Below are 15,111 nucleotides of genomic sequence, written 5' to 3'. Positions count from 1 at the left end.
AATTAAATTTTATTTTTCTCTTTCATATTTTCAATGATACAATATTATATAAAATAATATTACACGTAAACTGAAAGTTTTTTCTTCTTTTTCAATTACTCATTTTCCAAAGAGATACTATTCCACCCATTTTAATTTTAAAAAAGGGACCAAATGGGGTTAAATGTGTTTGATTGATTCAGTTTTTAACCTAGAAAAATATTATATGTATCCATTTTTTATTGGTAGATAGATCAGAGAGAAGGGACATATAAGAAAGAGTGAATTACTTGGAAACTAAAAATCAGCCCTCCCTAAAGAAAATATATTTTCCTTATTTTTGAGAAAAATATGATCACATGATCAAAAATTGAAAAATATTTTTCATGAAAAAAATTGTCAATCAAATACCTCAAAAGTAGAAATTTAGGTGGAAAATGATAGAGAGAGTGAATTACCAAGAAAATAAAAAGCATTCTTCGCTAAAGAAAATTATTTTCTTATTTAATTATTTTCTTATTTTTGATGAAAATATATTCACATGACTAAAAGTTGGAAAATATTTTTCATAGAAAAAGCTATCAATTAAACACACAAAAAGTATAAATTTGGTTGAAAAATGATATTTTTCATGAAAAACGTGTTTGATTCCAAACATGGAATTTCCATGAAAAGAAAATAAATTATCAGTAATTGAATTGCCTATAAATTATTTTCATGGAAATTATCAATTAAGGACATGTTTAGTAGTGATTTTGAAAATAAATTTTTTGACCATTAGAGATAAAAGTGGCTGATTTAGGAAAGTGACAATAAAAAAATTGATTTTTTGGGGTGAAAAATCAAAATCAAACGTGTGTTTGATTGATTTTATTTTCGACCTAAAAATATTATACTTCTCCATTTTTTATTGGTAGATAGAAGTAGGAGAGAGGGAGTAAATGAGAGAGAAATAGAAAGTGAATTACTTGAAAAATAAAAACTTATCTCCTAAAGAAAATATATATCTTGTTTGATTCTCATTCTTATAAGAATGAGAATGAAAAATATAGTCGTTACGAGATTCACATAAGAGAGAAGAAGTCAAATATTGTGATTTGATGTGATGAATAACGATCATGTTTTTTATTTTTTTGATCGAAGAATAAAAACAAATGGGGCCATATTTTCTTTGTTTTTTAGGAAAATATGGTCACGTGATTAAAATTAGGAAAATATTTTTTATAGAAAAAATATATTAATCCATCAACACAAAAGTAGAAATTTGGGTAAAAAAAATATTTTTTAATGAAAAATATTGACAATAAATTGCATTACAAATTTAGATATATTTTTCGTTGCCGTATAGGGCTAAAATGAATGACGTGGTCTTGTATTTATATATTTCAGTCAAATAGCCATTATCAGTAAGCCTCGAATCAAAATTTCCAAACCCTCAGACGCTGTCACTGTCATGGCCCGCCTTGTCACTCCCTCAGTTCCCATTGAAAAATCTTCTATCATTCAATCGCAGAGAAACTTCAATTTCTCATCACAGAATTTACTTCCCAAAATCGATGGCCTCAACTTCACTCGTGCTCCCCGTAAAATACCGTTGTCCATTTCTCGAGAGACCTCTGAAGTGCCGATCAATTCCGCACCACCAAAAGCCGCTAACCCGATAATTGTTATCGACAATTATGATAGCTTTACTTATAACCTCTGCCAAGTAAGTTTTTTTTTTTGTCTTTCTCTTGTTGAAATCGAGTTACACATATCGCTGCCACGTTTGCTCACTTTTCTTTCCCCTGAATTTTGTAGTATATGGGCGAGCTGGGTTGTGATTTTGAGGTCTACCGAAATGATGAGCTCACAGTTAATGAGCTAAAAAGGTAAAAATCCTTTTCTCCTTAATTCACTAATTTTCTTATTCCAATGTATTTTCTTCATAATTTTGTTTATTAATTTATATAGAAAAACTCTATGGGAACTAAACGGCTTAGTTTTTAAATTTTAAGTTGAAGGGATGGTGCAATATTTCTGTATTGTGCGTCATGCTTCCCGTTTTATACCTTTCTTTGGCATTAACAGTTTTCGTGCAAATTTTTTTTAACATACTAAATGAAATCATATAGTTTGGTTAATTTAATTAGTGTACAATGGTGAATATATTTCTGTATACTATTCCATTGGGGTTAAACAAAATCAGAAGGAAGTGAATAACAATTTTTCGTAAATGGATGTTAAAATATGCCAACACCAGTATCATGGAAACTGGAAAGGTCATAAAATCTTATTGAAGTGAGCACTTAAAGAGTTCTTAGTGTAATCTTTGCAATATTTGTGATTATTTGTTGTAATTAACATTTCCTGCTACTTTTACAGGAAGAATCCAAGAGGAGTGTTGATATCGCCTGGACCAGGTGCGAACTTTTCAAGATGTTACATTCATGTTATATGATCGCAGCTTATTTTGAGTATTATTTTTCTCAATTCATTTCAGGAACTCCTCAGGACTCTGGAATATCATTACAGACAGTACTGGAACTTGGCCCGAGTGTACCATTATTTGGCGTGTGCATGGGACTGCAGTGCATGGGGGAAGCTTTTGGAGGTGATTGTGTATTTGTCATTGACGATATTCTTTTTGTTATTAGAGAGCTGTACTCGTTTCCCAGTTGAGTTACTGTTTTCTTTTAGGTTTAACTTGAACAAACTAACTCTTATCCAGTTATTCCCAACAGTTTTGGGAGGCTAAATGGACCTTTTAAGAAAGTGGTGAAACATGGATCCTTTTTCTTTTTCTTTTTCTGTTTTATAAAATCAGAGTACATAATTCTTTTAACTATCTTCAACATATGATAGATGTGCAATATAGCTGGGCTTAATTTGTTATTATGAAATTTGGATTCAAACTGACTACCTTCCTCTTTTGTTTATATGTATAAGTATTAAGGTTTTTCACATCAAGGTATTTACTCATATTTCTTAAGTATTTAATGTCCAAGTTAAAGGACTTATCTCGTTATGGCATAGTTCATTTTCATGAAAACACAGCAGCTTCAATCACACTTGCATCTATTCAGTTTTAATAAGCACAATTGTTATTTTAAAATTAAGAGTTTCTAGCTTTATCTAAAATATCCTTGGGGCATCTTGTCTTTATGGTTACAAGCAGAATGATGGCTGTGGCTATTTTGCTGAAAACTTCTCCTTGTCTTTACATACTGAACGAAACCTATTTTAAAATTTTTCCTTCATTGGAGAGTAACTATCAATTCTAGCCAATAGCTATGTAAAATAGAATCATTTTTATATCACTGAACTATTGTCTACAGCTCTAGGCAATAGTTGGAGGAGTTGATATCGGATGGATAGTAAATGCAGGATGGTTGTGGTGCCGAGATTAGTGAAATATAATTAGAGCTGTATGTGCTGCTAGTATGTAGTGAACCGTGAGAGGATGACATTTGATCATCCAGAATGCAGTGGTGCACCTTTGTCTGAATCTGGTTTTTGAAATATTAGTTACTATACTCTTCATTTTTGAATATATTCTACATCATCTTTTGTCATTTGAGTTTTTCCGTTGCAGAGGGAATTTGGTAATGGTTTTATAGGTTATTTTCTCTTTAACTGATGGTTTTAGAGGACGCTTCATTTAACTTCTTGGGATTTTTGTTTCAGGAAAAATTGTGCGTTCTCCTTACGGTGTTATGCATGGAAAAAGTTCTCTTGTGTATTATAATGAGGCTGGAGAAGAAGGCATTCTAGCAGGCTTATCAAAGTATGTTGTTTTTCCTGTTCCTTGTTGTGATTCACCCTTGTGATTTGTTTGAAGTTGTTGATTAGCTGTACAACTTTATTATATGCTCTCTCATTCTATATTTCCTGTTTAGGAGTGTCATTGTTTTATTGCTGACATGGATACTTAAATGGTGCTGCCAGTTCAAGTTGTATGTTCAAAAAAATGTAAAATTCACGTGTTTGTTTCATATTGAAAATCTCAATTTCCTATGATGTAAGCAACAATGGCTGAAAAGAATCCCTCCTGCTATTAAATAATGCAATAGTCATTTGGCTTAGTATACACAACACGTCTATCTAGGTAGTGTGAATTTTTAGAGTTGTACTTGTACATAGTATAGGAAAAGGAAATAATTAAATGAGAAGGGAAGAATTGAATGAGATCTCTAAAATTGAGTATCCCATAGTTACAATCATGCTGAATCTACGATTAATGGGAACTGTCGTAATATGTGGAGCTTGATGGAAGCAGATATTCTTCACTAAGTAGTTTTTCTAAAACTAGTAAGTGTTCACTGTCGACCATCAAGAATTCCAAAACGAACTTGTTCTACTCCATATAGGGAATATCAATATTTAACCAATTATATCAAAGATACCATATTGAGATATTCGCTACTTTTTGCCTTTTCTGAAAATTACAGAACCATCCCTTCTAGGCAAAAATAAATATTCATTTCTTTATTTGCCCTTATCTATATATTAGATCTGAAACGATCTCTTTTTGTATCATGGTTTTAAAAATCCTTATTGAGGCTTGCATTACAGGTCGCTTCAGAGTGAGGCGCTTTAATGCGTTAATTGTGAAACAGTTTTTGAAGTCGTAGGCCTTAGTTGAGAGAGGCACACTTCTCAAGGTTTGTGAGGCGTGTGTCCTTAATTTTCTAGTTTTGTTTGCTCTAGGTATAGGCCACAAAACATTAAAGTTCTGATTGATTCATTATGGGAAAACCCCCCTTTCACTAAAATAAATCATGTTTCTCATGTACCTACTTATTAATAGTTTACTACCTCACAAACTAAAGTAATTTACTTTTTGTTATTTTATAAGTTTTTTCTATTATGAATTTTGTTGTTTATGATTTATCATGCTCTTATTTTTCATTTTGATAATATTTTACATTTCTCTGGGATTTTGGTGACGTTACTCCTCGAAATGCTTCGAAGCTTACATTAAGCTTCACCAAGGAAAACCTCTCCTTTATCATATTTGACCATTTTAAACATTGTTCCTTATTTTTCTTTTTTCTTAATTTTAATTTAGATAAGAAAATTTTCTTTTAGCTTGAAGAAAATTATGGTTAACCATTATTTAAGAAGAATAAATCTTGTGTTAAGGCGTATTACCTATACGTGAGGTGAGGCATAATCCTTTAAGCCCTTTTCGTGAACTTGGACAAATTAATAAATAATTCAAAAAAGAATATAAAAATTCAAAAAGAAAAAAATGCAAATAATAAACTACAAACAATATAATTGTAATCTACTACTAGATGTAGAAGCAACCAAGAATTCTCTTATGTCATCACTACTAATAACACCTTTAAGGGACCTTGTCAATATCAATCATTCTCATTTTCCGCCATCACGCTCTACTTCCAATGGTGTTTTCTTCTTCTCCTTCCTCTTATAAAGACATTAAATAGACCTATAAAACGTTCTATTATTAAAAAAAGAAAAAGAAAAAGAAAAAAGACCGTAATGCATGTCTAAAAAAGGCGAGACTAATGGTCAAACACCTTAGTCAGCATGAGGATTATCATGCCTCACAAATGACATTTAAAGTTTTAAGCTTTGAAGCTTTTGATGAGACTCGGGGTGTAAGCCTCAAAAGTTTATTTTAAACAAACGTTGACAACTCAAATGATACAAAATTAACCTTTTTATTTGGAAGAAAAACTGACAAATTAATAAAAATGTTGACTAGAAAATTGAGAAGAAAAAGAATCCAAACTTTGCACCGTATTCAATGCTACTTTTGTTATATTTTTTTGGTATTATGATGAGAGGAATTTACTTTTCTACATTTATGATATCATAGACCTGTTTGGAGGGCATTTTTAGCTCCTAAAAATGAAAAAATGGACCGTTTGAAGCACTTTTCAGCCACCATTTTTGACTGAATGTGTCTAGTGTGGGACCTACATTTGAAAAAAAGGTCCAAAAATTTCTACTCTCTCCCCTAAAAATATGGCTCAAACAGGGGCTATAATTGTACAAAAATTTAACAAATTAAAATTAAAGAACAAAATTTTTAATAAATTAAATTTTAAAGGAAATACAAATATAGAAGGGTAAAATGGAAGATACAAATTTATTTTTGAGTGAAAATGGGGAATTTGTTGTGGGAAACAATCTTCATGGGACGTTTCCGTAATTTTTGAAATGGCTACTGTATTGTATTTCTGGTTACGGTGACCGGTCTCGTCTGGTTATGATAACATTAATGCGGAGACAGTAGTTGGCTATCAGGGGACCCTAATTTACTAAAAAAGCCATTTGTATCGTGCTAATAGTACTTCCCTGACTTTTCTAAATATAAAAATTCTGACTTAGTGCATTTTACATGGAAAGGTGAGATAGATTGCATTTTCTAATAGAAGAAATCTAATTCCACTGTATTTTACTTGGAAAACAAAGACACAGAAGTTTATAATTGTTTCATTCCTATTACTTGCTGATAACTTCAATTTGTTATACCATTGCCAAATGGGCTATATGTTGTCCAGCTGTATGTTGATACGTGCCTTGTGATTTGTTTCAGTCCTTTTACTGCTGGTAGATACCATAGCCTTGTGATTGAAAAGGAAACTTTTCCCCATGATGCACTCGAGATAACTGCATGGACAGAGGATGGACTAGTAATGGCTGCACGTCACAAAGTATATAAACATCTGCAGGTAAATCCTGTTCATCTCAGCTACTTTATTGACAGAAGGATAGTTTGTATTTCAAACTTCCCTACTTTAGTGTCTCATGCTACTCCATGTTCTGTGACAATGAAAAGGCTTAGCATAAATTTTGTGCATCCAATTACACTGTATTCTTGTGTTGATTAAGATAGAGCTGTTTGGACTATTGGATATAGTTTACGTCAAACATAGCTCCAAGAGATTAGTAATTGATTAGAAGTAATCTTTTCAAATGGATTAGAAGTAATTGATTTGCAGATTAGATCATAGTATTGGATTAAGGGTTGTAAGATCCAAGAATTTAAGATTTTGGGTTCTTTTAATTGATTTAAAGGACAAAATCTCTATTTTAGAATGTAGTTTACAAGTTGTGAGCGAGTAATGAACGTCGAAATCATCACATTTTAATCTTTAATTTCTCAGGAAAACGGCATCTGCACCTGCAAAGTTTCAATCACTAATCAGCACTCAAGTTTCAGGTCCAATCACTATTCTAAATACCGATAAACCTCAATAAACACTTTGTTACTGTGAAAAACAGAGAGATGAAAAAAAAAACTTTGCATTCATAATCTGGGATTTTGCCTCTTTCTTTAAAGGAATAAGTATCAAGGGATGCTCATTTCTCAAGGATTTTCATTTCTTTTGTTTGTCACATGATCACATCAGTAATCAGTATATTATCAAAAACTGGGGTAAAGTAGCTTATTTGAACCCCTTGAGTATTTAGGTTCATATGCTCATTTTTATGCATAGCACCTGCTACCATAAACTGAATTTATGAAGTCATAATTCTGGCTCAGTTAGATCACAATCCTATATTGGACCTAAACGATCCTGCCAATCTCCAACAGTTACATCTTGTTTCGCTAGCTATTAATGCTATTTATATTGATTCCAAAATACATTTTAAAATAACTGATTTCACAAGTTCTGCGGCAAGAACATTGCCTGATATTTTTTGTTAGTTATATTAAGGAAGTAAAATACGGAAGAGGGTTGAAATAAGATAAAGAAGGCACGACACGCACCACGGGATGAGCAAGATGACATATATTTGTAGGTGAATTTGATTCAAGAGACTAAATCCTTGACCAGTCAGGGGTAATGTAATAATTTTAAGTTATTTAGCTGTTAGCAAATTTAACTTGTGTTATAGTTGATGAAGTACTATACATATTTTAAAACCTCTCTATATTCTATGTTGTGTTCATTAAGCTTGAGTTTGAAAAGCTTCCTTTTAAGGCGAAAAAAGAAGATAAGAGGAGCTAGCAGCAAAATAAAACTGGGTGTCTACTTCACGTACTCTAGTTCCCCTCTTTTCTCCCTAGGGATTGTGCAGATTCCTAGAAGTTGGTGAACAGGTGAAATCTTCCAAGTCATTCATTATTTATTAGTGGTTTTGAGGTAAAATGGTGCTAAATTTCTTTTGATTTTGATACTGTTGGGCGGAAGTAGAGATGACGCTCATGGAAAAAGAGGATATCTTTGTTTTCGATAATCCTATTCCACTTCCAATTAGCAGGAGGTGGAGATCTGTAGAATTTCCCATTTGATGGACTATATGGGGCAACAATTGGATTTTGATAAGGGCATTCTGGCAGCATATTTATTATGCTAGAGTCACAATGCAGTCATAGGATTGCTAATGCTTAAATACTGACTACAGAACAATCGGATAAATGCCTCTAGAAGGAAGCGGAGAAGCAGTAGGTGATGCAAACAGTGGTACAAAAAAGATCCATATCTTGAAATATCCACAACTTAGTGAAGGAAACTGTTAGATGATGTGATTTGGTTTTGACTTTATTGTTTATACTTGCACCAAGAGTTTTGGGAGATGAGATGCTGCAGTCTCATCAGATGCAACGAGGACATGTTTTAGCACACAGTTTTGTGAATCACAACTTGAAGTCTGTATTCATTCTCCATGTTTGATTCATGGCATTGTTATAGAGTAATACACGAGGCTTAGCTTAAGCATTTTGGTCTAGTTGGTAAGGTAATGTTGCTTGGACTGGTCATTATCGAGAATCAACCTTGTGTATCTCATATTGCAGTATCATCATGGAATACGTGAATGGGCTGATTGTTTCACTGATGATAGTAGCAACTTCAGCGTGGTTCTTGGTGTCATTGTAAGGACTATTCACGGTTTCCATGAAGCATAATAATAGAAACTTAACAGAAGAACCTGCGATCTAGAAGCTGTTTACGAGGAAATTGGGGAACTGTAGAATAGCATAGTTGTCAATGATGATAGACAAGTTCCACTCTTGTAGCTCTAACTCCCCCCAATCACTCCATTGCAAAGAAGGGCTATGATATCTATATATTAACTATAAATAACAATTGATCCCCATATTTTTTTATTTTTCTTGGTGAACTGTGAGAAACACTGGGACCCTGATTGCTTTAACTCGATCAACTGGGAATGCTTACTGTTCCAATTCAACCTAGTTGTCAAAGATCATAATTCTCCTTGTAATCATTCTCTCTGTTTGCTATGCATATTTATTTTGTTTTGTGTGGATAATTTGTGTAATTGATTGGAGAGTACAGAGAATTTCTTCTGCAACACAATAACATGCTTCAAGAGTCGGCCTTCATTCTTCAATTCTCCTTCTTTGAAGCAATGCAAGTATAAGAAATAGTGTCATCAGAATCTGTAGGGCGATGTCTATCCAAGTCTCCGTCCATTATGCACAATCATTAATGCTCCACTTCTCCTTTTTCTCCACTCTACATCGTCTGCTCAGATGATTATCTCCAAAACTGGCCTAACCAACTCCTTGAAGAAAGAAATGCTGTTATGTCATTCATCTTAGCCGCAATCCCTGTTGTTACGTTTATTTAAATTTTGCTTGCAGCATGTAGATTTCTGTGTTCGCTCCCTGGCTCAAACTAATACTCTTTCTGTTACTGGAATGCAGGGAGTCCAATTTCATCCAGAAAGCATCATCACTACTGAAGGCAAAACTATCGTCCGTAATTTTGTCAAATTGATAGAGAAAAAAGAAGCCGAATCTTAGACATGCAACCTCACAGCATTTCCATAATAAGGAGCATTCATTTCTGTGTATTATTACAACAGTTGAATTCAGATATAGATACTATGGACCTTGTTCCTATTAGCAGAGATTTGAGAATTTTTTAAATCATAAATAAATAAAATGCCCCTTTGTGCTGTGAAATAAGATGAGTAATTTTTTAATTTTGGGAGTCTGATGGCCATTGCAGCTTCGTAATATACAACCAGTTGTATTTGACAAAATTAATTTATTCACTTTGATACCATGTCATGTAGGTTGCATTGGACCGTGGTACTTTAGATGGTATCAAGGAAAGTTAAAATTAGCTATTTTAGTGCAATTTTTTTTAATTGCGCATACAATATCACAGTAGCAAAATGCCAATGAGTAGGCACGTTAAGCAAATATACATATATAATCCCTTGCAATCTAATAAGAATAATGGTTATAGGATTAGCGGTGCCATTCGGTGTGTTCGTTTTTATTATTATTAGCACATCTTCAATTGTGGTGTAAATAGATCTAAATTATTTAGATGTCCAAAGTAATCGAAAACTTCTGCAATAGAGAGACGCAAAGGAAATGTAAATTGCATTTTTCGACAGAAGATGTAAATTTAGGGATTGTCTACTTGACTTGTGAAAGATAATGAGAATGAGTTATTCAAAAAATAAAAGGCGTAACTTGGTTTTGCAAGATTTTGTTGTTGTTAGTCAACTAAGTAGGGCCTGAGTTCCCTTGTGAATTTGTAAATCTCAGGAGCATGCCGCAATAAAAGGATGGTATCCTATGCATTTCATTCTTTACAGAAGGGAAAAAAGGTACCCTACATCTATAAGAGGTAAAAAGTGGATTTAAATCTTTCTATTGGAGCAAAATTTAAATTTAGATCCACGAATTTTACTAAAAATTTAAGTTTTACCCAAACACTGATTTCAGTAATGTTATTCCTTCCCTTGACACCACATCGGCGGTTGGAGGGATCCAATACCTCGGGAACCCACCACTCAAATATATTAATAACAAACATCAAATTTATGCTATGTAATATATAAATATTTATTTATTCAAACCATGAGGGACTATAAGTATGAAACATATATATAAATATTTCAGTTACCCTCGATGAATCTATAGCTCTCTTCTTTTATCTATTGACAGCAGCAGAAGAAGAAAAAAAGGAACAAACTTCAAAGGAAAGTAAACAGCAATGCCAGGTGATTGTTACGCCGTGTGTAGTCATCAAATGGAAGATGCCTTGGCCTGGGTTGATCTGGTCCTGTGGCGTCGTTTGCCATGGTGGTGGACCCCACCAAACGTTACTGGGTCGAAACCTCGAAGTCGTTCAGCTTCCTTGGCATTGATCACACACTCGGATGGAGGAACCTTGTAACGAGTACGGTCATAGCAGTACGAGTATTGCATGTGCTTCTTACGGAAATTGCCCATTTTCATTTGCTGTTCACCATCGATGCCACTAGGGACTGAATCGGATGTTGGAGCAGCTTGGCACTTGGACTGATCAAGAGGATTGACAGCACAACCATGGAGAACGAAATCTGAAAACCCAGCTACATAAGGGGCATATTTGTAATTGACTCCGTATCGGCCTCCATTTGTGGCCCAACCAGAGCCATCCCATATAGTTGCATACAAAGACATTGGCTTAGAGGGGAAGTCCCCACCCATTTCTTGTGTCCTTTTGATTTCTCTTATGGGGACCCTATCCACGTAAAAGCTGCAAGAAAGCATAAGACACCAAAAACCAAAGAATCAACATTCGGATGATACAACATGTATTTTCATATCAATTTGACAACATGGTCTTGCCACCTACTATTCTTGTTTTTTCCATCAAAAGAAAAGAAAAGAAAAGGAGAACTGTAGAAAGCCATATAAAAGTCCCCAAACAGATGCCGTAAATGAAACCCTTTACAAACACACTGACTCGTCACTCTCGCGTGTGGGTATACTTGAGCAAACACATTTCAGTTGTAAAGAGTAAAGACAATTTAGATGAGGAAAAAATGGCGATAATCATAGAAAGAAAGTCCCTCTTCTTTACATACAAACCCAAGAAGTCAAAAACCCGACAATATATCTAATAATCACGATTCATCTTAATGACAATGTTCAAGGCAATTCAGACGAGAAATAATGTTGCTTTGAGCTAAGTTATTGCCAAGATCAACATTGCCTGCTTTCCACATCTATTTGTGATCAAGCAGAAGTAAACTCAAATTCAGTGGATTTTAAGAAATAAGTTGAAAAGATAAATTATAATTTCTTTCAAAACATTTTATAAAAAACAATTCAAAAAATATTTAAACATATTTTCCGAGTTAAAGTTAGTATTTTTCAACTAATCTTCAACGCGAAATGCTAGTATTGTTGTTAAATTGCATAGTCTGCCAAACATCAACTGTCCAGGGATGAGACTGAAAGAACATAGCAGACAATAATTTATGGTATTCTCAAGAAAAGGATAGCATGTTGAGACCATTAACAGATGCATCAAAAACAGAAACTCCAAAAACAGTAAAAGAAGCACGATAAAATTTAACAGATACTGCTAACTGTATATGCAAATAGTCCCTAGAATCAGATTCACCAAAACTTTTATGCAGATAGATTTATTTGACCAAAAACAGTAAATAAATAATATTGAAAAGGACACTGTAGTGTTGAAGGTTTCTTACACAATCTGATTCTCAGTCCATAAGATACTGTATTGATGGAAATCCTCTGAGGGATCAAACCAGAGGCCATATCTTTCTTCTCGTCCAACGTTTGTGCTTCCATTTCCATAAATATTTGTCTGAATTCTCCAGTTTTTTCCTCTGATGTTTCCCAAGAACTCAAAGTCTATTTCGTCATGGTTCTTCTCGAATATGTCCCCATTCGACATCTGTCGTCCATACGCAGATTATTTGAGCATGTTCATATAACTAAGCAGAATTTGAGCATGATTTTGTTTCAAATTTATTAGACATCAACACAGTAATGGAGTCATGGAGAATTTCAGAATACCCCATGTAATGTTTATCAAAATTAACAACATCCAGAATCTAGTTACATATTTTTGTTTTTGGGTTTTTCAGTAACAGAATTTTCAAAGCGATCTAAAATTCCGGGGTTTCATTGAACAGTTGATTGAAATGACTGAATAAAAAATAGAATTATTAAATCAAGATTTACTTACATAAAATGCAACGACAACACCAGCAGTGTAATCTGCAGGTAGTTTAATAGAAGCACTGAAAAACCCATGAAGGTAAAGGTCTTGTGAAACAAATCCAGAACCTGCACTTAACCAACAATACCCAATTACAAATTCAATAACACAAACCCACAAAAATCACATCCAAGAAACAAATATAAAATAACAAAAATAAATATATAAGAATGACCTGTTCTTTCATCCAAAGAGATGTGAACGGATTTTCCATCTTTGAGGACCATAAGATTATCATTTCCAAAAAGGTGTGAGTACCCTTCATCAAAGGATAGTATTGGAAGATTTCTTGACGACCCACTAACCAATAATACATGAAATACAAACGTCAAGATACACAGATAAGAATTCATTGCTTTTTTTTTATTAAAAAAAAATGGAGCTTTTTTTTTTCTTCTTGTGAGTGATTGTTTAAGTACAGATTCTTCGAGTGTTTTCTGTGTTGTGTAAATATGTAGTAGAATCCTATTTTAAGAACAATAGAAGTAAAGTGTGTGTCAGTGTGTAATAGAGAGGTCTCAATCTCCAAAGCGACGGGTGTGACCTGTGAGAAAGTGCGTTCAAAGGCTAATGAGAAATGAAGGGAAAGTGGAGCTCATTTTATTGGTGGTGAGTGGGCCCCGAGTGGATGTTCTAGTAGATTTATTCTCTTCAACACATGTATTCACAAATTATTTATTTATTTTCGTTTTTCTTTTATTTTTATTTTTATTTTTTTCCCAGTTTTGGATACTATTCGATTTAGATTATGTTTGTCTACAATTATTTCAATACTCTTTTTCTCTCAAATTCATTTTTAATTACATATTTTTATAATAAAATTTTTTCCACATAAATTCAAAATTTTTTCTTAATTTTTAATCACACGTTTTCAAAAAATTCACTATTTCAAAATTCATTCTCATACTAATAGTAAACAAAGGGTGGCTTAACTAGTAATTTTAACACAATTTCATACTAATTCTTGTTTGGCAAAACTTCTATTTTCACTACTATTTGTGTTGAAGAGCTTCTTAAAAAATTACTTTAATTAGTATTTGAAAACTAATTTCTAAAATGATTTTATCTTTTGAAAGATCTTTTAAAAAAAGTCGTGTTATATCAATTTTCTCTAATAGCACTTCTAAACTAGGCCCTTGTTTGGTAGAAATGAAAATTAAATTTTTGGTAAATTTTGATAAAAGATTATAAAATGTATGATTGAAATGTTATGGATCAAATTAAATATGTAATTAAAATTAATTGTTGACTTTGACTTAAATTTTAATCTCTATCAAATAAGAGCGAGAAGTATCACTTTTATAAAACTAATTAAACGATTCATAAGAGACTTTTGAATCTAAAAATTTCTTTTTAACTTTTCAAAAGTCATTTCAATTAGGTCTTAAGAATCTATTTCCAATTAGTACAAATTTTTGATATTATTTGTAATGTTTGATATGCTCTTGTAAACTTCTTAAACAAATAAAAAATAAACTAGTGGCCGCCCATATATGTTATTATTGTATATAGTGGTAATCAGCATCAAACGTCCTTACTTTTTAATGTTATTGTGAAAAATGTCCACAGTTTTTATTTTTTTTGAATTTCCACCCCTATTTTCACATTTCATTATGGAAAATGTAATTTGCATCAAATTTCTCAATAAAAAAATGTAAAATAAAAAATATATCCTTATATTTAAATAAAACAAAAAGAAAAGAAAAATTAAAAAACAAATTGTAACTATACTCTCAAACTTTATCAAAAATTGTGTATAAGTCAAAATAAATTATTAAAAGATAATTAGCACAAAACGTCTTATAATTATTTATTTGTATTTTTTTTAAAAAAAATTGAGAATATAGTTACAAATTGTTCTTTATTTTTGTTTTATTTAAATAGAAGAGTATATTTATCATTTTATAGTTTTTAATAAAAAAAAAAGGGGGGATGAAAATGATGATTTCTGCAATGAAATGTGAAAATAAGGGAGAAAATGTCAAAAAATAAAAGGTATGATGTTTTGTACAATAAAATTGAAAGTTAGAGACGTTTTGTGCTATTTAACTTTTTAATAATTTATTTGAACTTACTTATATATTTTTTTAAAAAGTTTGGGAGTATAATTGCATTTTGATCTTTAATTTTTCTTTTGTTTTATTTAAATATGAGGATATATTTGTTA

The 15,111-nt window shown here is 32.3% G+C and overlaps 2 protein-coding genes across 4 annotated transcripts; one reads left to right on the top strand and one right to left on the bottom strand.

Annotated features, from left to right (window-relative positions):
- The first annotated feature begins 1,375 nt into the window (after positions 1 to 1,375).
- On the top strand, positions 1,376 to 9,891 carry LOC111399259 (anthranilate synthase beta subunit 1, chloroplastic-like). Of its 3 annotated transcripts, XM_023026531.1 has the most exons (8): positions 1,376 to 1,687; positions 1,780 to 1,850; positions 2,344 to 2,381; positions 2,462 to 2,572; positions 3,646 to 3,745; positions 6,530 to 6,665; positions 7,101 to 7,156; positions 9,611 to 9,891. In XM_023026531.1, exons 1-8 carry the CDS (start codon positions 1,433 to 1,435, stop codon positions 9,681 to 9,683), a joined length of 840 nt encoding a protein of 279 aa, XP_022882299.1. In that variant the 5' UTR covers positions 1,376 to 1,432; the 3' UTR covers positions 9,684 to 9,891. The 3 variants fall into 3 exon arrangements, with proteins under 3 accessions (XP_022882299.1, XP_022882301.1, XP_022882306.1); XM_023026533.1 differs by lacking the exon at positions 7,101 to 7,156; XM_023026538.1 differs by lacking the exons at positions 7,101 to 7,156; positions 9,611 to 9,891 and adding an exon at positions 8,085 to 9,029.
- An 856-nt stretch (positions 9,892 to 10,747) lies between these two features.
- LOC111399252 (probable xyloglucan endotransglucosylase/hydrolase protein 28) lies at positions 10,748 to 13,518 on the bottom strand. The gene is made up of 4 exons (XM_023026520.1): positions 13,120 to 13,518; positions 12,912 to 13,012; positions 12,409 to 12,617; positions 10,748 to 11,447 (listed from the first exon to the last, which is right to left on the bottom strand). The coding sequence occupies exons 1-4, from the start codon at positions 13,295 to 13,297 to the stop codon at positions 10,952 to 10,954; spliced, it is 984 nt and encodes a 327-aa protein (XP_022882288.1). The 5' UTR covers positions 13,298 to 13,518; the 3' UTR covers positions 10,748 to 10,951.
- Positions 13,519 to 15,111: the final 1,593 nt, after the last annotated feature.

The sequence above is a fragment of the Olea europaea genome, chromosome 1 (genome assembly GCF_002742605.1).
Source record: "Olea europaea var. sylvestris chromosome 1, O_europaea_v1, whole genome shotgun sequence".
Lineage (NCBI taxonomy): Eukaryota > Viridiplantae > Streptophyta > Magnoliopsida > Lamiales > Oleaceae > Olea > Olea europaea.
This window is presented reverse-complemented; position numbering and strand designations above follow the sequence as displayed.